Source organism: Phaseolus vulgaris, chromosome 11 (genome assembly GCF_051622355.1).
Source record: "Phaseolus vulgaris cultivar YP4 chromosome 11, ASM5162235v1, whole genome shotgun sequence".
NCBI classification, from domain to species: Eukaryota; Viridiplantae; Streptophyta; class Magnoliopsida; order Fabales; family Fabaceae; genus Phaseolus; species Phaseolus vulgaris.
In genome coordinates, this window is record NC_143508.1 from 40,690,507 (window position 1) to 40,714,551 (window position 24,045).

General features: G+C 33.9%; 2 protein-coding genes across 2 annotated transcripts; one reads left to right on the forward strand and one right to left on the reverse strand.

Moving 5' to 3' along the window:
• Positions 1-2,210: 2,210 nt before the first annotated feature.
• On the reverse strand, positions 2,211-2,678 carry LOC137806908 (uncharacterized). Its single transcript, XM_068607288.1, has one exon. It carries the CDS (start codon positions 2,676-2,678, stop codon positions 2,211-2,213), a length of 468 nt encoding a protein of 155 aa, XP_068463389.1.
• An 11,312-nt stretch (positions 2,679-13,990) lies between these two features.
• On the forward strand, positions 13,991-22,574 carry LOC137819706 (mRNA capping enzyme family protein). The gene is made up of 13 exons (XM_068623631.2): positions 13,991-14,435; positions 15,061-15,200; positions 15,285-15,353; positions 15,447-15,518; positions 16,671-16,772; positions 19,186-19,242; positions 19,716-19,854; positions 20,390-20,454; positions 20,565-20,615; positions 20,865-20,927; positions 21,034-21,157; positions 21,298-21,359; positions 22,078-22,574. The coding sequence occupies exons 1-13, from the start codon at positions 14,360-14,362 to the stop codon at positions 22,171-22,173; spliced, it is 1,116 nt and encodes a 371-aa protein (XP_068479732.2). The 5' UTR covers positions 13,991-14,359; the 3' UTR covers positions 22,174-22,574.
• The last annotated feature ends 1,471 nt before the right edge of the window (positions 22,575-24,045 follow it).

Below are 24,045 nucleotides of genomic sequence, written 5' to 3' on the forward strand. Positions count from 1 at the left end.
GCGCCTTGCTACAATTGTACACTTCATCAAGACCCCAAGAAGATCTTATTGGTATGTGGTTGTTTCACATTTTCTCGCTTTATAGGATGAGATTTTTAACTTTGCTAAATTTTTTTATTGATTTTCAGCTTTGATGGCGAGCACCAATCCGAAAGCTCGATCTTATTTCACAAGACTTCTCAACAAAGCAGGCGATGTAACCCCTCGTCGCGAGAACGTGGTCAATCCTGTGGTGGAAGTGGAGACTATAGAACCTGTTCCACACGTTGAAGCAGTTGAACCTACAAATGATGCTCATGTTGCTGGTCCTTCGAAGAAGTCTAATAAACGAGATAAAAGTAGTAAGAGATCTCACTCTTCTTCTCGGCGCCATCGTCACGCTGAAGGTGGTTCAACTGAACCTCTTCCTGAAACAATTTTTGGTGCTTCAACAAAATATGCGAAGTTCGTTCAAACCTCTTTTAGTGAATCATCTTATAATATGTTGAAAGCCACTGATGATGCATCTCTGGCTGATTCTATTATCGAGCTCTCGAGTAGAACCCTTTTGATTGGGAAGATGATGAAAGCGAAGAATGGAAATTGTGTGTCTCTTGCTTAGTTTGAAAAGTTGAAGAGTGAACTTGCCGAGACTAATGAGAAAATGAGCTCGTTAACTTTGTAACTAGAAGAAGTGAAGATGCAGAAAAATCAACAAGAGATAGAAAAAGAAAATCTTGTAAAGCATATCTCTGAGTTAAAGGTCGAGAACCTGAAGATTGATGAAGATAACATTCGACTTCGTAGTGAAAACGAGATCTACACTATTCTTTGGAAAAGAGTTGATTTAATACATCTTCAATTAGACCTTTGGATTGTTAAAGCATAAAATTATTAATCATCTTATAACCTGAACCTTTCGGTTTTTGAGGTTGAACCGTAAACAGTTTTTTGAACTTTCTATTTAAAGTTCTCGGTTTTTCTAGTTAGAGATCAATTTTCACTATTTTTATAGGTTTGAACTTTTGGACTTGATACTGATACGCCAATGTTTGGTTAGACCTCTCGGTTTTGCTTTAAGACCTCTCGGTTTTGTATTAAAACCTTTCGATTTTTTGATAAGACCCTCGGTTTTTGCTTTCTACTATGCAAAAAATGAGACCTCTCGGTTTAGTATGCTTAAAATATATATTAGTTTAATGAATCTAATATAACAAACATGAGAACTATAGATTATATTCTTTGGAAAATAGCTGGTTTGATATATCTTTAATTAGACTTTTCGGTTCTGAAAAATAAAATTATTGACCACTTTGCAACTTGGATTTTTCGATTTTTAAGTAAAATTATTGAGCACTTCGCAATCTGAATATTTCGGTTTTGAAGTAATTATTAACTACCTTTCGGTTTGGAATGATGAAATTGTTGCTCTGGACCTTGCGGTTTTGAAGGCATAAAACTATTAATCTCTTGTTAACTTGGACCTTTCGGTTTTGAAGGCATAAAACTATTAATCGCTTTGTTAACTTGGACCTTTCAGTTTTGAAGGTATAAAACTATTAATCGCTTTGTTAACTTGGACTTTTCGGTTTTGAAGGTATAAAACTATTAATCGCTTTGTTAACTTGGACTTTTCGGTTTTGAAGGTATAAAACTATTAATCGCTTTGTTAACTTGGACCTTTCGGTTTTGAGGTAGACAATTATTAATCACCTTTCTTGGTTTCATAATGCCAATGTTTGGCTGGACCTTATGATTTTATGTTTTAAATATGCAAAATATTTAAGAGTTTTTTGCTTTGCACTTCACTATACGTGATATCGGGAGGGTTTTCACTTAGAGTGAAAGCATCCAAGCCCGAATTGTTTTTTTTTTATTTGTTTTCTTTGGCAGGGTTTCAATTATGATGAAATCTTCCAAGACCAAAGAATTTTTTCGGTTGGGTTTCACCTGGAATGAAATCATCCATGACCGAAAAATGAAAGTAAATGAGATGATTTCTATCATTCAATGTTGCTTCTTCTTCATTAAACGACAAATATGTACATCAAAGTCTTCTTTTTACACCTTCTGCCTTAACTAAAATAAAACTTCAAATGGCTTGCATTCCAGGTTCTTGGTATCACTTTTTCTTCCAAAGTCTCTAATCTGTAGGCTCCATTTTGCAAATTTTCCAGTACCTTGAAAGGATCTTCCCAATTAGATGCTAGCTTTCCATGTCATGGATCTTTTCAAGCATCAGTTCGCATTCTCCAGACCAAATCCCCTTCTTTAAAATCTCTTAACTTTACTTTTGCATTAAACCTCTTCATTGCTCTTCTCTTTACTGTTGCTTCCTTTATCTTTGCTCGTTCTCTAAGTTCTTCAATAAGATCAAGGTCAGTTCTTAAACATTCATTGTTGATATTCCAATCTTCCATTTGCCTTCGTAACGTTGGTTCATTAACTTCTACTGGTAGCATTGCATCTGTTCCATATGTGAGGTTGAATGGTGTTTCACCAGTTGAAGTTTGTGGTGTACATCTATATGCCCATAATACCTCTGGCAACTTCTCTGCCCATAAACCTTTAGCGCTTCCTAACCTCTTCTTTAACTGTCCGAGAATAACTTTGTTTGCAGCTTCGGCTTGTCCATTCGTTTGCGAATGTTCAACTGAAGTGTTTGTTGACTTGATCCCCAAATCTGCATAAAATTCCATAAGTTTTTTGTCAATGAATTGTCCGCCATTGTCAGTTATAATGGTGTGTGGGATTCCAAATCGACATATTATATTTTTCCATACAAACGTTTGAACTTGCTAAGTCGTTATCTTAGTCAATGCTTCTGCTTCTATCCATTTTGTAAAGTAGTCCACAACTACTATCATGAACTTGGTTTGTCCTCGTCCAAGTGGAAATGGACCAAGTATATCAATTCCCCACTTTGAAAATGGCCATGGAGAAACAATTCCTTGCAACTCTTGTGCTGATATATGGTTTAAACTTCCAAACTCTTGACATTTTTTACATGCTTTAACATAGATCTCACAATCTTCTCGAATTGTTGGCCAGTAGTATCCGGCTCTGCAGACTTTTTTTGCCATTGCTTGAGCTCCACAGTGTAATCCACAAATTCCTTCATGAAGTTCTTTAACTACATATTGAGCTTGCTCTCTCGAGAGACACTTTAGCAAAGGCATAGAATATCCTCTTTTGTAAAGTTCATCACCAATTAAAACAAAACTAGCCACTTTCTTTGCCATTTTTGTATTTAGTTCAACACCTTGTTCTTGGCTCTTTATAACTTCTATATATGTGTTTATCCATTCATCTTTTGATGTTGTAATATTGAGGCATTCTTCTAAACTAACTGTCGGATGGTTGAGGGTTTTTTGTATGACTGAATTATGTTGCACTTGTCATTGTTGGCTTGCTAACTTAGACAATGAGTCTGCTTTCATATTTAATTCTCTTGGAATATATTTTATTTCGGCCTTATTAAAGAACTGCATAATATTTAATACTTTATAATAATATTTCATTAATAATGGATCTTTTACCTGATACTCCCCTTGCACATGTCCTACCGAAAGCTGAGAGTCACTTTTGCAAATGACATTTTCGACTCCCATGTCCCTGGCTAACAGCAATCCTGCAATAAGAGCTTCATATTTGGCTTGGTTGTTGGATGTTTTGAACTCAAATCTCAACGCCATCTCTACTTAAAAGTTATCTGGTCCTTCAATTACTATCCCTGCTCCGCTTCCTTTTTTGCTTGATGCGCCATTTACATATAATGTCCACTGCTCCTGTTGTGTTGTTGTCAGCATTTGAATAATGAAATCTGAGAGGGATTGGGCTTTGATTGGTCCTCTTGGTTCATATTTGATTCCATATTCTGAAAGCTCCATCGACCATGTCACCATTCTACCTGGTTTTCTCAAAATTTTAGATATTGGATAGTCTATCCTCACAATTATCTGATGATTATGAAAATATGGTCGAAGACGTCTTGCGGCATACACCAGTGTTAGGGCGACTTTGATGGAGATCAAGCTCAAGTGGACATGGAGGCCAATCATCAAAAGCAAGAAGAGGTTGAGGCTCAAATGGAGGACGCCCATGGAGGTCAAAGCCCACCTCAAAGGCTTACAAGAAGCATGTTCAAAGCTTTAGGAGCTAGGGGACGTCTATTTTCTCTTTTTGTAATTTCTTTGGTTGAAGGTGCTTAGAGGGAAACATTAGAAACCTCTATTGTTAAAGCATCTTTTAGTTTTTAGTTAGGAGTTTTAGGAAGGGGGGTGCGTTAGTAGATAGGTGTAGGAGTAAATAAGGAGGTGCCAAAGTGAGAGAAGAGATCACACCTTCCTCATGACTTGGTTTAGGCGCCACTTTCATTTGAATTTGGGGGGAGTTTTTGAATTTATTTAGCTTGCATTTCAGCACCTCTAGGCTATAAATTAAGGTGCTGCCCTTGTATTTTTCAGATTGGAATTTTAATTAGAGAAACTATACTCAATTTTTGAGAGAGCATTGGAGAGCTTTGTGCCTTCTTCACTAGTCTTATCTTGATGGTTCCATGGTTACCTCAAGTGGCGGCTTGCACACTTATCTTGGAGTCTCAATCCTCCTAGTGGCGTGATCATCCAACCATTCTTCCATCTTCATGAGCTTTCTCTTCTCCTTCCTTCTCTTTTGATATTCATGTCTTAATTTGTGTTCTTGTCTTTTGGTTCGGCTATTTCACTTTTCAGCAAGTTGTTCTTCTTTGTTTTGTGTTTTGGTTCGGTGCTTTTACATTTCCAGCACTTCTTTTCAGTATTCTTGCCTTTTATTTTATTTTGATCGGTTCATTTCAATTCTATGTCAATTCTATTCGGTGCAATTGCTTTTCCTCTCATTTTAATCGATTCAATTTGACAATAACTGGAACTTCCATATGAGTTTGTGTTTTGGCACTAGTTTTGGTGAGTTCTTGTTCATAGAACCTTGATCCAATTCTATGATAAAGTGCCTATCTCATAACCAACTCAAGATGATTCCTAAGAATGTCAAGAATCATTCTAATTGTGCTAGTGGAATCACATCAGACTTTTCAACCTTGGGATATCTGGTTTCGGCATTTTGAAGGGACCTACTCACAAAATAAATTGGTTTTTGATCTGGGTTTTCTTGGACTAAGGCAGCTCATATAGCTTCATGCGAAGTTGCTAGGTAAACTATGATAGGTTGGGTTGACACTGGTTTAACTAAGATTGGTGGTTCGGCTACTATACTTTTGATTTGAGAATAGGCTTGTTCACATCTTTCATTCCACTCAAAGGTTTCAAATTTTTTCAACAAGTTTACTATCGGTTTAGTTCTCTCGGCCAATATTGGTAAGAATCTTGACAATGAATTCAACTTTCCCACTAGTCTTTGTACCTCCTTCAAGTTTTTTGGACTTCCCATCTTCATTATTGCTTCACATTTATCAGGGTTTGCCTCAATACCTCTATTTGTTAACATGAACCCCAAAAATTTTCCTCCTCTCACACCGAAAACACACTTTTCTGGATTGAGACGAATATTGTACTTTCTTATTCGTGCAAACACTTCCTCAAGGTCTTCTAAATGTTTCTCTATTTCTCCTGATTTTACAATCATATCATCAACATAAACTTCCATGTTCTTTCCAATTTGTTTTTTGAATACCTTGTCCATCAACCTTTGATATGTTGCTCCAGTGTTCTTCAAACCGAAAGGCATGACTTTATAACAATAATTTGCAGTATCTATGGTAAAAGATGTTTTTGGGATATCTAGTTCATACATCTGTATTTGATTATACCCTGAATAGGCATCAAGAAAGCTCATTATCTCTTGACCAAACGCCCCATCCACCAATCAGTCTATGTTGGGCAATGGATATGTGTCTTTCGGGCAAGCTTTATTCAGGTCTGTATAGTCTGTGCACATTCTCCATTTTCCATTCGGTTTCTTGACAAGCACCACATTGGATAACCACGTCGTATACTGAGCCTCTCGAATGAAACCAACTTGCATCAACTTTTCGATTTCTTCAATTGCTGTCTTTCGTCTTTCTTCTCCCAATTTTCTTCGTTTTTGGGATACTGGTCTTGCTTCTCGGAAAACCGACAACTTGTGACAAATTACCTCCGGATCAATTCCAGGAATATCAGATGGTTTCCAAGAAAATAAATCTTTGTTGTTACGTAATACCGTGATCGAATGAAACCAACTTGCATCAACTTTTCGATTTCTTCAATTGCTGTCTTTCGTCTTTCTTCTCCCAATTTTCTTCGTTTTTGGGATACTGGTCTTGCTTCTCGGAAAACCGACAACTTGTGACAAATTACCTCCGGATCAATTCCAAGAATATCAGATGGTTTCCAAGAAAATAAATCTTTGTTGTTACGTAATACCGTGATGAGTTTGTTCAACAATTCTTCAGGCAAACTTCCACCTATATAAGTACATTGTCTCTCGTCTCGGCCCAATACCACAGCTGTTGTCTCTTCTTTTGGTTCTAACCTCTCATCATTTAATCTGGGGTCCAAATCCACCATTGCCACCATTCTTTCAGTATCTTTATTCGTTTTCAAATTCATCTTCAAACCTACCGCATAACATTCCCGAGCATCTTTTTGGTTGACATAAACTGTTGCTATCTCCCCCTTCTCTGTCGGGAACTTCATGGTCAGGTGTGGTGTTGATATTATTTCCCCCAACTTGTTTAAAAAAGACCGTCCCAACAACACATTATATGACATGGAGGCATCTACCACCAAATACCTTATTTTAATCTTTTTAGTTTTGCTGCCTCTTCCAAATGTTGTCATTAGATCAACATATCCTTTGGTGCTAACTCTTTCACCCGAGAAGCCAATGATTTGCTCTCGGAAGGGTACTATATCTTCTTCTCTCAAATGTAACCTTTTGAAAGTGTCCCAAAACAAAAATATCAACTGAACTCCCCTGATCAACCAAGGTTTTCATGACAGCATATTCAGCTATTTCCACCGTTATCACCATAGGATCATCATGGTCAGGATCAATTTCTTGAAAATCTTCATCTGTGAAAAGCATCGGTGGTAGAGTTCTTCTTTTAAAAATATGATTAATGGTTCTGATACTTCTCCAATGCTGTTTTCTTGCTGACAAGGATTCTTTTCCAGAAAACCCACCTGAAATTGTATTTATAAACCCTCTGACTGGCTTTCCCAGACTTCGTTCCATACTTCGCCTTACTTATTGGGTGTTTTGATAAACCCTATCACCTCTTCTCTCTGGCCTTCCACCCCTTCTATCATCTCTCTTTTCCACTCTTCTATCTTCTCTTCTTTCAAATCTTTCCACTCTTCTCTCTCCTACCTCTCCCCCTTTCAAACCTTTCTCTGGACTTAACCTCATTCTTATATTTCCTCCTCGGATGAAACGTTTCAACTGCCCTGCTTGGATCAATTCTTTTATTCTATCTTTTAACCCAATGCATTCTTCTGTATGATGACCATGATTTTTATGATACTCACAATGTTTAGTGTGATCTACTCTCTCTGGTGTTCTTGCTTTTCTTGGTGGTGGTATCATTTCTGCTGCCATGGCTTCCTGTAAAACTCTTGCTCTGTTTGTATTCAAAGGTGTGTATTGTTGGAGTTTTCGACTTCTAAACTCTTCTCGGGCTCTTCTAACCATAGGTCCACTTTCTCTTTCCATCACCCTCTTTTCACCTCCATCAACCCTCACCTGGTTTCGGAACTCTCTTAGTTCTTCCATCTGCATAAATTTTGACGCTCGCTGCCTTAATTCATCCAAATTAGTCGCAGGTTTTTTGCAAAGGCTGTCGGCAAATGGTCCCGGTTTTAATGTTGTTATCATATGATGCATGGTAACCTCTAGACTGAGATTTCGAATACCCAAGGCGACCTTTCCAAAGCGTTCCATGAACATTCTTAACGACTCCCCCTTCTCTTGTCTTATGTTTACCAAGGCAATTGATGTTAAATGATGAGGGTGACTAGTTGCAAACTGAGCACCAAACTTTTCCACCAATGTATCAAAACAATCAACACTCAAAGGTGGGAGACGCGTGAACCAACTCAATGATGCTCCTTTCAGCATCGTAGGGAACACCCTACACATAACAACATCATTCCACGTATATAAGTTGATCTGAGTGGTATATATTGCAATATGTTCATCAAGGTCTGTACTTCCATCATATTTGTCAATGGTCAAATTTTTCCAATTGTCAGGTAATGGAGTATCAACTATAACATCATAGAACGGATGCTTTCTAGAAGATGCTCCTGCAAAAACCCCCGAGTTTTCAAGCAATCTTCTCTTGGTTTGGGAACTTTTGTTGTGATAAATCCTTTCATTCATCTGTACTCTAGGCTGAACAATTTCAAAGGATGAATTCAAAATTGTTTCCTCTTGTAACTTTCTCCTCATATGTGCATTTTCGGCTCTCAACATACTTAATTCTTCTTCATTATTCTTTTTTAACATCTCAAATTCTTTTTGTAGTTGTACCAACATTGCCATTGGCATGTTAATATTGTCTGCCTGTTCTTCTCTTTGACTCATCTTGTCTTCAACCTTTTTTCAGCTACTTCTCGGCCCCACGGTGGGTGCCAAAATGTTCTTACAACAAGGGCCAAGAACACTATAATCAGGTTGACAAGATTAACTTTTGTACAAATCTTCCAATCTTAGGCCGGACTCTCTTGGTTTCTTCTTGGGCTGGACTCTCTCGGTTTCTTCTTGGGCTGGATCCTCTCGGTTTCAACTAGGGTTGGATGTTCTCGGCTTCAACTAGGGTTGGATGCTCTCGGCTTCTCCTCAAGCTGGGTGCTCTCGGCTTCTCCTCAAGCTGGGTGCTCTCGGCTTCTCCTTCACACAGATGGGGGGGTGTACCTGCAAGGCGCTCTGATGCCAAAGTCAGAAAATAGATTTATGTTCATCAGACGAAAATCACTCTTACATGGCGCTTATGTTGACCTCCTATTTATACTGTTTCCTTAATGGGCTTATGCTTTTACTTTGGACTTTCTTTCTACATCGTTTTATCATTTACGCACCCCCTAATGGAGACTTTTATTTAATTGGGCCTTATTATAATAATATTTATATTTTGTTTTATTCTTTTATACATAACCTCTCAGTTATGTCTTGTATCTAGCTCTCGGCTTAACCTCTCAGTTTTAGCATACCAGTATAAAATTCATTACAAATTATTTATTTTTTGAAGTGTTTTGTTTGGATTAGTCAATTCACATTAATGAATTTAGGTGTTGATATATTAGAACAGTAAAAACATACATTTCACACTTTAATAAATTAATATTTTATTTATTTTTTATTTTATTTTTTAATTTAAAAATATTATTATATTATTTTAAACCGTGTTTATGTTATTTACTGTTGATAGTGTCAACAACATTTTTCTTAAAAAAATTTAGTTGTCTAGTTTGGACATGAGAGAATGGTAACCATAGAGGCAATTTAGTTATCAAATGAATATTATTATCAATATTATTATTATTATTATCATTTATATTATTATTATTAATATTATGAATATTATTATTTATATTATTTTTAATAATATTATTATTATTATTAATTTTATTATTAAAATTATTATTATTATTATTATTAATATTATTATTATTATTATTTATTATTACTAATATTATTATTATTATTACTAATATTATTATTATTATCAATTATAATAATATTATAATTATTGTAATTATTATTAATATTCACATTATTACTATTATCAATATTATTATTAATAAAGATATTAATATTAATATTATTATATTTATTATGATAATAATTTTTATTATTATAATAATAATAATTATTATTATTATTATTTTCTTCATTATTATCTTTATTATTATTACAAATTATTAAATTAATATTTTTATTTTTATACATATTAATATAAAATAAATTATTAACATTATAATTATCATAAATTATTATTAATGTTATTATTGTAATGATTATTATAATTATATTGTAATGTTATTTTGTTTTTGTTATTATTATTATTATTATTAAGATGTGGAAGCATTTATTTTAATATAAAAATTTGATTAGAATCATTATAGGTTTTACAAATGATTAAGGAACAAATAGAAATCATTTATGGATCTTAAAAATTGAGTTTAGAAACTCTGTCGTGATAAACCGTCTATCGTGAAACGAAGATTGGATTGTCTAACATGTACATGAAGACTATACCGTTTGACATGTTGATGTCTTTAAGACCGTCTAATACATTTATCTTTGAGAATGTCTACACTAAAACCGTCTAGCAAGTCTAACAAAAAGCTCGTCTAACATGTTTGAAATAGTAAGATCATCTAGCACGGTTTGCACAATGAGATTATCTAATAGGTTAATCATTGTGAGACTGTCTACTGTGTTAAAATTATAGACTTAACTAACTCTTTTAAACAGAGTGACTGTCTAACAATTATAGACCATTAATAGGTTTAATCTCAATAAATCATCTAATGTGTTTACTTTAAGTACTATACATGAGTATATTTATTATTACAACTTAGCACACCTTATAATGTTTGTTATCATCAAAACCTTCAAAGACATGCTCATTCTCATAAAATTTTCTAGTGGGGTATTAGACCATTTAAAAGTGATTAGACCGTCTAGTGCCTTAGACTAGCTTGTTAAGTGAAGTTCGTTCGAGAAGAATATTATAGGAGGTGTTGACATCCATAATTACGTATCACACTTTTATCGTCTTGTACTTCTTATTTCCCTCCCAAACTTTATCTAAAGGTCAATGAAGTCTCTGGTGTCCACTTTCTCCCTCGAGAATCCAATATTTTGCTTTTTTAAGGGAAAGACGGAGTCCTTTAACAAACCCAATCATTGAAAAGTCTTCTAGTATAAGATGCCCACAAAATTGCCTTGGTCAACTAGGGTTTTCATCACTAAGAAGTTAGCTAACCATCCCCATCTTGGACCTTTTTTGCTCGTGGTTTCCTTAGTTCTTACTTGACTTCAAAATTCTTTAAGCTCTTCCAACTACATGAAGTTAACAACTCTCTGTCTCACTTCATTGAGGTTTGATGCTGGTTTTTTGCACAAGTTGTCTGAAAATAGTTCAGCTTTAAGTGCAATAACCATATGATGAATAGCCAAATCTAGGTTGAGCTTTCGAATGTTGAATGCGACCCTTTCAAATCATTCCATAAAGGTTCAAAGAGATTTAGTCTTCTCCTACTTGAGGTTGACTAAGGGTATTAAGGTGAGATGATGAGGTAAACCGGTGGCAAACTGCGCTTGAAATTTCGTCACCAAGGTAGTCGATTGAATGCAGGTGAAGGCGAGTGAATGGAAAGTATTGATACTTCTAAAATATTAAGAGATTAATGTTTAGTGATATATACACTATGACATGTTGAAAATATTAATATCACTAGTAATCACAAAGGTTTATATATGTGATGTTAAGAACAATCAAGATGTAGAGGAGAACGCGCAAAAGTTTTCTTATTGAACGTCCAACGAGCATAATGAAGTTATTGCATAGCGAAATTCATGGGAAGTCATTGAAAACATTTCAAAGATGTTGCAAATAGTCAAGAGAAAGAGTATTTCAGATAAATACATTTAAGAAGAATTCAAGAGAGAAAGAACATTAAAGACGCAGGTTAAAACCTTCCATGATCAACGTCAAATGGAACAAAACTCAAGTGGAGAATGAGAGTCAAGATTATATCCAACGTTCAAATCCACAACAGAGATAAAAAGATTTTAAGAGAGCATTGAAGCCAATTATAGATGTCAAAGACGCACAATAAACTACCAAACAATTATTTCCATATTCAGCATTCAAGGCAATTACGGTGAAGCAATTGTGAAATAGATATGATTGAAGAATCAGTCACATGCATTAAAAGATTAACGATTACATCAGAGATTATAAAGAAAACAATTCAAATTGTTTCATATGCTTAAAGACGTAAAGAATATAATCAAAGAAAATGTTGTTATATTTAGCGTCTGATGTGATGAAAATGAAGGATACTTGAGATTAAAATATTAATGAATCAATGTTCACATTGGGACTGAAAGAAGAAACAATTCAAATACAATTGAATCAAGAGCAAATGTTTCCATATGAAGCGTCTAACGTCAAGGTGAACAAGAGAATAATTAAAGCATCAATGGTCATAATTTGAGCCTATATAAAGACCCCAGAGATGAAGAAGCCATATACAATAATACTAGCATACAAGATTACCACAAGCGATTAAGCATTCATTGTTTTAGTTTGTAGAGTCTTCAGAGAGAATATTTCATATATGCTGTATAGAGAACTCATAGTTTGGGGAGTGAGCCTTATTGTAAATCTTTCACTGTGTGAAGATTACCCTGTGATCTTCTTTTTCGATATTGTTTTTCTCACTTGTTGAGAGGTCTTGGACTCAGGGGGAGATTAAGATTGTTTGCATGGAGAGGTGTTCAATACCTGTTACCCAGAGAGGTGGAGAATACTTTGCTTGAAAAGGTGGAGAATACTTGTGTACTTGGAGATGTGGAGAATACTTGTGACCTGGAGATGTGGAGAATACTTGTTACCTGGAGAGATAAGACTCTTAAGCGGGGAGCTTAAGGGAATTGGACGTAGCCCTAGTGTTTGGGGTGAACCAATATAAATATTTGTGCATACTTTTCTTTATCCCTCATCTTTTATAATCTTTGTTTTATCTTGAGTTGATAAAAAGCGAATTGAGTTCAAGCTCCATTCACCCCCATTTTGGAGCCAATTGTACCTACATTTATGTCCTTCCACAACTTCATTATCATTTCCATTTGATTCACGTGGTTGCCTCAGGATTCCTTGAGTTGGCATTTATCGTTCATCATGTTGCGCATGGTCACCATCTAATCCATCAAAAGGTTTCCTCCGACCTCACAGTGAGCACCAAAATGTTCTTACGGCCGAAATGACCCCATAGGATCACTAACTTGAACTCTTGTCACCCAATCATTTATGATCTCTGTGCTGCTCTAGGTCTTGACTTTAGTCTCTATCTTAGTCTTGGTCTGCCGTGGTATCGGTTTAAGTCTTGGTCTCGACAGAGGTACCTACAACCACTTCTATGTTCAAGTTACTGTAATTTCTATATTCAAAAGTAAACAATTAAAATGATTAATTCAAAAGTGTTTTTACCTAAGAGTACCTCCCTATTTATACTAGTTTTTATGGAGCTATACCTGGACGAAACTCTATGAAAAGTCCACATATATCCTAATTGCAATTTAAGGATGTGTATAAGCACAACACGACTGATTTATTGCGCTTAATTATTCAGGGAACACATGTCACTCGAGCACGTCAGGATTGTGACACATGACTCCCTTATTTAAAATAATCGAGTTTATTTTATCGAGATATATCGATAGTTAAAGGTGACTTTAACTTTTCTCAATTAGTCAAAATATTCTTGATATTAGATAACATAATATTATTATTATTATTATTATTATTATTATTATAAATATTATTACTAATTATAATTATAATTATTAATATTAATATTAATATTAGTATTTTTGTAATCATTGATAATATTATACTATTATTATAATAAAACCGAATTCATATTTATTTAAATTAAATAATTTTTCTTCGTATTATTTTAATTTATTACAATAGTAAAAATGTTTTTTTGTTTAATTTTACAAAAATAAGATGAAAATAGATCCCAGAAAGGCAATTTCCAAACACAGTTTATCAATTTTAATTCTTAAATTTTTTACCCATTTTAATAATTTCAATAAAATTACACCATTTTAGCAAAAAATTGTTAATTTGCACAAATATGAAAATTAATAAATTGTATTGTTTAGGTATTTTCTTCATTACTAATTTTTATTTAATTGGCTACGGTTTATTTGTTCAAATTGAAATCATACTTAACTCTGTTCAATTTTTTAATATTTTCTATATTTAAAGAATGAAATTAACCCTGATTTGAGGGTTTGGTTCTAATTAATTTCATTCACCAATCGAATACCGTTGTGTTGGGCAGCAAAGGACCCAGATTCCTTCAGCACCACCATCACCATACCACTATATATCCTTCCACAGACCAAAATTTTTGTTGCTTTTTTGTGTATCTTTCACTTTCACTTCCATTCTTCTCTCTTCAAATCAAACATACCCCACAGGAACACAACCCTACGCAAAACCACACCCAAGTCTCTCTCTTAGTTTTCGGCAAGAAAAAGAAACACTTGGGAACAGTTTCGATTGTTTCTCTGATATCCTTCAACGATTCTTGCAGCATCTTCCGGCAGGCAGAGTGGGTGAGTGTCATTCTTCTTCAATTCATTGCTCCCAATGAAACGTGGGTACCAGGAATCACCTTCGACCTCGTTAGGTCCACCTCAATCCAGAGCTAGGCATGATCCTCAAGGTAAATATTTTAGTGTTTTGGCTCTAGCCCATTTGTTTTTTCACCGTTGTGAAGGGTTTGTGGATCCGGGGTTAATTGTTTTTGACACTGTAGGTTGGTTGAATTTTCAAGTGGAGGAATGGGGTTAAAGGAAAATTTTGTGGCTTATGTATTGGGTTTGGTCTGAAATACGGAGTTAAGAATTGACAATTGAATGAAATTAAAGTGCTCCTAGTTTTGAAATATTGGGTTGCAGTTTGCGAATTGAGGTTAAGAGTAGAGGTTTTTATAGTTGTTAACTGCATCCTGGTCAAACAAAGTTGCTGACATGTTTGATAGAAACAATATTGCAATGGACTTGCTCAATTATATATAAATGAAGTTCACAGTAATTTGTGGTGCTAAGTTTCATTGTGTGAAGAGTTTGCACGATTCAATTGTGGGAATTAAAGGCTTTGTTTCCACTTCTCAAGGTTTTGGAAATCAGTTTACAACCACAATTGCGGCTGCATCAGCTGCTAACAATTTTCTATAATATCAAGAATCATGATGAATCTGCAAACGTGATGGCAATTGCTTTTCTTGTAACAGGCTTATATGGGGTTGTGGTTCTATTGTTAATTATCATTTGATGCGTTGTGTTTAGGTGGTGCACACTTTCTTGAGGATGAAAGCACGAAGAATTTTGCTCGGAAAGTAGCTGATCATTACAGTGCAAGATCCAACCAGACTTTAGAAGAACGGGAGGCCAGTCCAATAATTCATTTGAAGAAACTCAATAACTGGGTATGTATTGTGTTTCTGTAATACATGATGTGTTACCCACAAATTACTACATGATTGCAGATTAATTTCTTTGTCATTTAACAGATTAAGAGCGTCTTAATTCAGCTTTATGCCCGTCGAGGAGATGCAGTACTTGATCTTGCCTGCGGCAAGGTGTTAATGGGTTTTCAGTTGTTGTTTAAATGCCACTAGTCATTCCCATGTTCTTAACCAAGCATCCTTTTTTGTTTCATGAATGCTTATCAGGGTGGTGATCTTATCAAATGGGACAAGGCCAAAATTGGATATTATGTTGGTATTGACATTGCCGAAGGTTCGGTGAGTATGACGTTTTGCCATAATTGTCTGCACTGGTTTTCTTACCATGTTTCCATATTCACTTCCACCAATTCATATCATTTATAGGGAACAATTAAGGGCACTCTTGCAAATTAAACACCAATATTTGCATTTTCTTCATTTAGCCAATGCCAATACTGTCTAACATAGTTGTCAATAGCGTCACATATTGGAGCTGTAGTGGATTGAATTGGAAGCTTTTTCACTTGCTATAGTGATGCTACCATGATTTAGGCATCAAAAACCCATTTTTTTAGTGTATTCTGTTCCATTTTTTCTTCTTCCTTTAGATTTCCCAATTCACATTCTACTAATTTTATCTATCTTGTTACTTTTTCTTTTAATTTCACCATCATCTTTCATATTTTATCTCATCACTATGTTCTTTATTGCTCAAAAGATTGGTGGTAATTGTGTATAAAACTTGTGAGCTATTATTTATCATGATTTTCTTCAAATTTGGTATTCTTATTTTGAGTTTTATCATGTGTAGCATAAATTTTTAAGTTTGTGTTGTTCTATTTAAAATAAAGTCATCCTGCTTCCTACTATAACACTTTCAGAGTTGACCACTATGTGCTGCCATCTGAGATTTATAGCTATGCTCTCAAATACTACATTAGTATGTATCTATGATGTATCCAAAGAAATAAAGTTATGAAAAACTATAGCCAAATATGAGATATAGAAGCTTGTATAAGAAACATATAAGTATTGTCTCTTGATGAACCAAAATGGAAGCTGTGCTCTTTATGGATGATCTCATGAAGGTTGTGTGAGATTGATATTATTCTTTTCCCATTTCTTTCATTCACAGACAAAAGCTATCCATTGTAGTTTGAAGAGCTCAAGAGCTCATAAGCCACACATCAAAATCCAAAACATCCAATGTAGTACTCAAGTCGGACCTTGCAGTTAGATCCTAAGATCATGCCTTTGCTAGTGGTAGTAAATTTGTCATTGTGCTTATATATTTCCCCAACTTTAGGTGCTAACTTATAATTATATTTTATAGCCCAAATCCTTGTCCATTACATGGCGAAACACTGTATACCTTATTTTGTCAAGCTATTTGTAATTATCATGAATGTGTCCTCAGTATTTTCTCACTGAATTCAACAATCTTTCCAGATCAAAGACTGTCGAACACGTTACAATGGTGATGCTGACCATCATCAGCGACGTAAAAAGTTTACATTTCCTGCTCGCCTTATATGTGGAGATTGTTATGAGGTGATTAGCATTTTTATGCCTTTAAAATAAAATTCTATGATTTTTTATTCTTAACTTCATTAGATCCCAAAAGTAAGAATTTAACTTACTAAAGTTTTGACATGTACTTCACATTTCATCTCTATTTATTCTTGTTAAAAATAGTGACAACCGCAAAGAAGTGGGAACAACCTTTACAGATGAAGAAAAAGTTAAAAGGGGTTAAATTATAATTAGTTGTGACTGGGTAGTTAGTATGCGGTTTGGCCTAATAAATAGGCCCTCTGTTGTAGTGGTGTTTTTTCAGCTTAGTTTTTAAATTGATGTACTGGTATTTTCTAAGGAGAGTGCACCTTTTGGGGGGTAATTTTGTTTACCCTGGTGTGTGTGTGTTGCTGTAAGTGTTGGAAAAAATGTGTAATCGAAGTTTTGATAAGAGGAAAATACCTTGAGGATCGGAGTGAATTTCGAACAAGTCAAACAGATGAGGGAGAACAAAAAGAATTGTGTAGTGAAATAAAAGAAATGGGAGCATTGAATATAAGTTTTCTTGGTTCTTTAATAAACTATGGGTGTTTTAGTAATTTAAAACAGGAATAGGTATTGGGATGGGTATAGGGATTGGGGCGGATATGTACATACTCATCTTCATCTCCATACCCAATTTAAAAAATCGGGTGTTACCCATACTCATACCTATACCCGGTCAATGCGGGGATTCTTCGTCAAAATCGGGACGGATTCAAAAACACCTGCAGGGATGGGTTTATTTGCTTTCCCTAATAACAAATCAACTGGAATTTGATGGTCAAACAAAAGTTGAGGCAGAATAGTGGAAACCTATTGTGAGTTGTTTTTGTTTGTAACAACCTAGAGGTTGTTGGGTAGAATTCATTGCATGGGCTGAAGATTCGTATAATATCACTTTTCAAGCTGCTGTATACATTCCACACCTTAGAGGTAGTTTATGGAAGATCTCCACAGTCTTTTACCATGATTGTACAAGTTGAAACTTTGGTGGAAGACGCGGCTCAGTAGTTAATGGACAAGGGTGAAGCTTTGAAGCAATTAAAATTTCAGTTGCAGAGAGCAAAAAATCAAATGACCTATTATGCTAACAGGTACAGGAAGATGACTTTGATTCAATCAGGGGATTTGGGTATATCTGAAGATTAGGCCTCAGACTACTCCCATGTTTACTAGAAAGCTATCCTAAACTAGTAGTTAGATATTATGGACCTTATTTGGTTCTTTAGCTAACTGGAGCAGTTGCATTCAAGTTACAACTACCTGAACAGGCTTGGATTCACCTTGTATTCCATGTTTCTCAACATAAGAAAAAAGTTGCAGGGAACCATCTAGTGGAGTTCTACAGTTTCCAGCATCTTCAGACATTGGATAATTGAACAATGAATAAGAATGGAGAGGTAATTCCTCAAGTGTTTGGTGCGGTGGCAGAACAAACCTCCAGAAGAAGCTACATGGGAAGATCTTTCAGATTTCAGTATTTAGTTTCCCAATTTCAGCCTTGAGGACAAATTGTTAATTCAAAGGAAGTGTGTATTGTTAGAAATGGTGACAGGACCAAAATGAAGTTGGAACGTCTTTTATGGGTCTATTATAGAGGAAGAAAGAATAAAAAGGGGCTAAATTGTAATTAGTTGTATCCAGGTAGTTTAGTGTGCTGTTTGACCTAATAAATAGGTTGTCTGTTGTATGGGAGTTTTTTCAGCTTATATTTTATGTTGAATGTACTGGGATTTTCTAGAGTGGAAAGGAGAGTGCTCTTTTTGGTGCTTTGTTTTGATAGCAGAGTAGGTGTTGTGTTAGGATTTGTTGGTTTCTAACAATTCGAATACCTGAACTTTAGTACAAGTACTTCCAGCTAATTTTTTGAAATGACTTGTTTTATCTCATTTTCAGATTGTAAAGTAGAATGTTTTCCGCATTAGTTGGTTTGTTGTTTACTGAATTGCCTAGGTAGATAGGAATCTGAAAGAATAGTTATTAATCAAGTAGATTAAATTTTCAGGGTCTCTTTGTATCCTGTTCTTGAAAGTTGTTTTTTTTAAATAAAATGAAAAAGCAAAAAACTTTATAAATCTGTTTTAGAAAAAGAATACCTTTTTTTTCAGTTTTATAAATAAAAGACCAGAGAACATCTGTAAGTTGTTTTGATTTTATGTTTTTAGTTGTGTTCTCTCTTATATTATTTCATCTTCTTCTCCCGCTTCTATTTTTTAAAGATTATCTTTTGAAAATTGTTTTCTATTATAAAATAGTTTTCAAAAACTAAGAAACAAAACACAATCAAACACACCCTAAATTTTATTCAGAGAAAGTGATATTGTGATCTCGAGCTTCAATACCAATTTCTGAATTTTGTTTAGATGTTCAAAGAAGGTCTAGTTGTTCATATGATTTGCAATTGCAGGTTCGCTTGGACAAAGTTCTTGCGGATGATGCTCCTTTTGATATTTGTAGTTGCCAGGTAAATGATACTCTCTTGAAATAATTATATATAATTGATGAATTTATGCAGAAAGAGAAATTTGTGTGTGCTGCTAGAAAATCTAATACCTTGAAGAGTGGCCTCTCCCAGTAACTACCATGTTTTCTGCTTTTACTTTTGATCCATATATTCTTGTTATATACCCTTGCATGTCGTTTTTCTTTTATTGCATTTAGAAATATTTATTTGGCATCTAATTTTGTTCTTGCAAAGCCCTTGTTCTGCTGCAGTTTCTCTGATACAAAAAAAATAGTAAATAAATGATGTGTCTACCATTTATATTCTTGATTACTGGCCCCTTTTTTCTTTTAATAAGCAAAACAACTATACTGTTTTGTCAGTAGAAGCAACATAACCATAACCTTTATATATTGTCTCAATAAATTATGAACTTCTTTACATCGTGAAAGTGAATGTTGGATTTTAGTCTGATAAACTTTTTAAATGTGCAGTTTGCATTACATTACTCATGGTCTACAGAAGCTCGGGCCCGGCAAGCATTAGCTAATGTGTCAGCTTTACTTCGACCAGGAGGCATTTTCATTGGGACTATGCCTGATGCCAATGTGATTGTGAAGAAGCTTAAAGAAGGTTTTTCTTATTATTCTTTTGAAATAAATTTAGTTGTTAATGAAGTCCTATCTATCACATGCTTTGTCTTATGTAATTGACCACATGTAGTTAAATAAGAAATGATAATTGTTGCTATTTTAAAAAAGTTGATAGAAATTCATAATATGTTATTAGCAGTTCACACAGACTTGTTGGTATGTTTAATGTTTGTGTTAATAGTGTTAATTAAAATAATGATGTATGTAGGAATTTGGTCCTTTGTCACTTAAAATGTCTCAACGCATATAAAATCTTCATTCTTTTACATGTTTATGTTATCAACAAGAAAAGAAACGATCCATTTCACCAGTAGAGTTTTGCACTTTTGGTGTTTCCTCTTTGCTTGTGAAATTTCCTATCTGGAATTGAACTAATAGATTATTTTGAACGACATGTGCTTCACCAACAACACACTTTGATCCTTTGCGGCATATAAGTGGGGGATTTTGTTGGGTATGGAAGATCTCTTTCCTCATTCTTGATTGGAGATACTATTTTCCCTGTGAATTTGCAGCTGAAGGATTAACTTTTGGCAACAGTGTCTATTGGGTGCGTTTTGATGAAGAATTTTCTGAGAAGGTAAGTTTGTCCTCCCTCTCATCATCTTTTATTTTTTAAGGCCAGAAACCACTATAATTATGGAAATGATTGTGAATTCAACTTACCTGAAATTTCCTTTTGTGATTCAGAAATTTAAATCTTCCAGCCCTTTTGGAATAAAGTACACGTTCCATTTGGAGGTATCATTTCTTTCTAATCTTCCTTTTGTTAATATCAAGTAGTTGTTTTCCATCACACAAGGCTGGTTTGTAGTTTCCTTGTCAAATTACTATGACTTGTATGACTTTGTGCATGCATAAATGGAGAAGCTCTGTGTAACAAGGGTTGTGATTTTATGATTCAAAGACCATGTCTCTTATTTAGTTCCCTTTAAAATTCCATATTTTTAATACATACCCTGCCATTTAAGACGCGAAGTCTTGTTTCAGGATGCTGTTGATTGTCCTGAATGGATTGTCCCCTTCCACGTATTCAAGTCATTAGCTGAAGAGGTATGTACACTGTCTATGATACTCTGCCAAATTTCTAGCTTTTCTAAGGTAAGTGTTGATTGCAATGACTTGTTCTTGAAGACTCATTTAAAATTAACATTTACAGTATGACTTTGAGCTTGTTTTTGCAAAGAACTCACATGAATTTGTGCACGAGTATATGAAAAAACCGGAATTTGTCGAGCTCATGCGAAGACTAGGTGCATTGGGAGATGGAAACCAAGATCATAGTAAGCCTTTGTGCCTACTGTTTTCCATTTCAGTTTCCATTTAACTTCATCTAACAACAATGCGTTTCCCAGTCTTTTTTTACGTGTTCTGGTTAGTGGAAATCCTAGTAATGCAGTACTTGTGCATATTTCTATATCAGGTACACTCTCAGCTGATGAATGGGAGGCAGCATATTTATACATGTCATTTGTGTTGAGAAAGGTGAGTAGCAAGCATTTAAGTTGGCTCTTAAAAAAGAACAACTTCAGTCCTCCTTTATCTTAGAGAAAGGAAGTGTGATAGCTAAGGTAGCTCAGAAATACCAATTTTTTCATTCTCTATTTAGGAGTAGAAATAAGAAGAAAATTTCCCTCCAAACTGTGAATGTTGAATTTCACATTTTTTATTTTTTTATAAAATAAAAAAAAGGTGGTAGTAAAACCTATTTTTTGGGTTAAATTTTTTGCTTTTAATTAATATAAGAATTTTATACAATTTATTTATTTATTTTCACTCTCTTCTATTTATCCAAACAAGTGGTAAATTTTTTTCCTATTTATTTTTGTCCGCTTAAATATGCATCTTGATAGTGGTGCCACCATTTTCATGTCAAGTGCTTGTATTTGGCTTTTGATTCCTAAATTTTTAATGACTTTTAGTCCTTGTAAAATTCCTTTTTTTTACGTTTTGGTCCTTGTTTTTTGTAGTCCTTCTACTAATATATCTGTTGTTTATGTTCCTTTAGCCTTATTATAATATTGTTCAAAGGGACTAATTCAAAAGGAACAACAAATTATAAAGTAAATGAAAAATATAGATATGTTAGAAGGACTAAAAGAAAATAAAAAAATAAGGTTATGTTTTAGGATAAGAACATACTTAAACCAAAACTGCTATTATAAAAAAAAAGCTGAAATGGGTTATTGATGTAATGACACAGCGAGGTCAACCTGACAAAAGCCAACAGGGTAGCAGAAGGGATCGAGGGTCCATGAACATTTCAGAGGAAGACATCATGTACATTACTGATAACTAAACAAACAAAAACCTCTTTCTCAATTTTCTAGCATGGAATGGATTAGGGCATGAAGGTGCCATTACCTTTGATCTCACAGTCTTGACCTCCAGCAACTTTTTCTGCTGCTTGAATTTTGTAGGGTCCCCTATAAATAATTGAAAACAAAATTTGTGCCTCCAAATTTGTATTAACTTCTGGTTCTGGATTAGACATGTGGCACTTTATTTTAGCAAACTCCCTCACACTAATATATTCTTCCCTGTTACTGCAGATGAGACTATCAGTGAATATTTGAAAAATGATCCTTATTTAGAATTTCAAATTTTCAAGGAATTTATAATGTATAGGAATTGGTTTTTCATCCTTTTCTCAGGAAGAAAATGTTAAATATAAAACTTGTTTTACATCAGGTGCTGAAATGTTTGTCTGATCTTTGCATGTCTTAATTGATTGTTACAGTTTTTTTTATCAGCATTGTAACTGTTAATTACAAAAGAGCTGTGAGAAACCTATGAGAATGTGAAACCATGATAGTCTAGTAGTGTGTGGATCTGCAGAACTATATGAGGTTACTACTTAATCAGTGTTTTCAAATTCAAGTATTAGTATGGTTTATTAGTGTTTTAAAGTTTTGTTTGATACTAATCTCGCCATATTTTCGTCTTCACCTTTAAGATATTCTAAACAGATATATTTTTTATGTATACATTTTAAGCTACAAAGTTAGTCGGGTCAAAATATTCTTGTTTGTGATGCCATCATTTTTACTCACATCAATGTCTCAAGCATTCTATTTCTTTTTGACAATATATATATATATATATATATATATATATATATATATATACACACACACACACACATATATATCACTTCAACCACAATAAATTTCTCAAATTTAGACCCAAATTAACCCAAAACTCCAAAATTAGTATTGTTTCTCATGGTATTCCTCCCTTCTCCACCTGGATTCCTTTCTCGTCCTGAATATTTTAGAGGATTTTATAATCAAATATTGTATTTCTTATCATGCTTAAATAAGTTTTTAGTTTTTTTTATTAAAACAATATGAAAATAATGGTCTTCAGAAAAACACAATTGTAAGTTTTTTCTTTGTCTCTTTGCCTTCAACTGCATTAGTATTATTACTTTCGTGACAACTACATGAATAATTGGATGTTACTTATGATTCATCATGCCAGTTTTTATTTTTTATTTATTTTATAAATTCTTGCTAAATCATCAGGTTAACAAGAAAAGGGTAACATTTTTCTTTTCTTTAAGAAATGAAATTTGGTTAGGTGATTGAAAGAACATGAAATTAACTTTTTGAGAGTCCTTAGTCCTAATTTATTAATTAATATTATTTAATTTCTAAAATTTGTATAAAGTACTACAAGTAAATATTTCTTTATTTTTTTATTAAGATTGTGTGTAATTTTATTAAATATTTTTGTTAGTTATTAATAGGCCTTATTATTGATTTTAAATAAGTTAAGTTATCTCTTAAGATATTAGACTAACTAACGGTAGACTCTATGGTCAGTTTCAATTCTAACTCGGTCGAATTATTAAATTGCTAACTATGATTAGCCTTGATTCCATGTTGGATTGTTAAAATTATTGACTATGATTAACTTCAACCAAGTTCCGATGGATTTTTACAATGCTGCCTATGATTAGCCTTAATCCCACCTCAATTGGATTATGAAATTGTTGACTATTTTAAAATAGTTAACTATGATTATCCTCGACCCTGACTCGGTTGGATTGTTAAAATGCTGATTATGATTAAGCTTGTCGATAAGAATTATTAGTGTATAACTGTCTAGTTGTTTGCTTGTATATTAATGTACACGTGTCTAGCTAAGAATTGTTAGTTTACAATTA

Bases quoted from the DNA above. Each gene is read 5' to 3' on its own strand.
- LOC137806908 (XM_068607288.1), bottom strand. From the start codon at position 2,678: ATGGAATTTTATGCAGATTTGGGGATCAAGTCAACAAACACTTCAGTT.
- LOC137819706 (XM_068623631.2), top strand. From the start codon at position 14,360: ATGAAACGTGGGTACCAGGAATCACCTTCGACCTCGTTAGGTCCACCT. The intron at 15,201-15,284 runs GTATGTATTGTG...GTCATTTAACAG, and splicing joins TGAAGAAACTCAATAACTGG to ATTAAGAGCGTCTTAATTCA. The intron at 15,354-15,446 runs GTGTTAATGGGT...AATGCTTATCAG, and splicing joins TTGATCTTGCCTGCGGCAAG to GGTGGTGATCTTATCAAATG.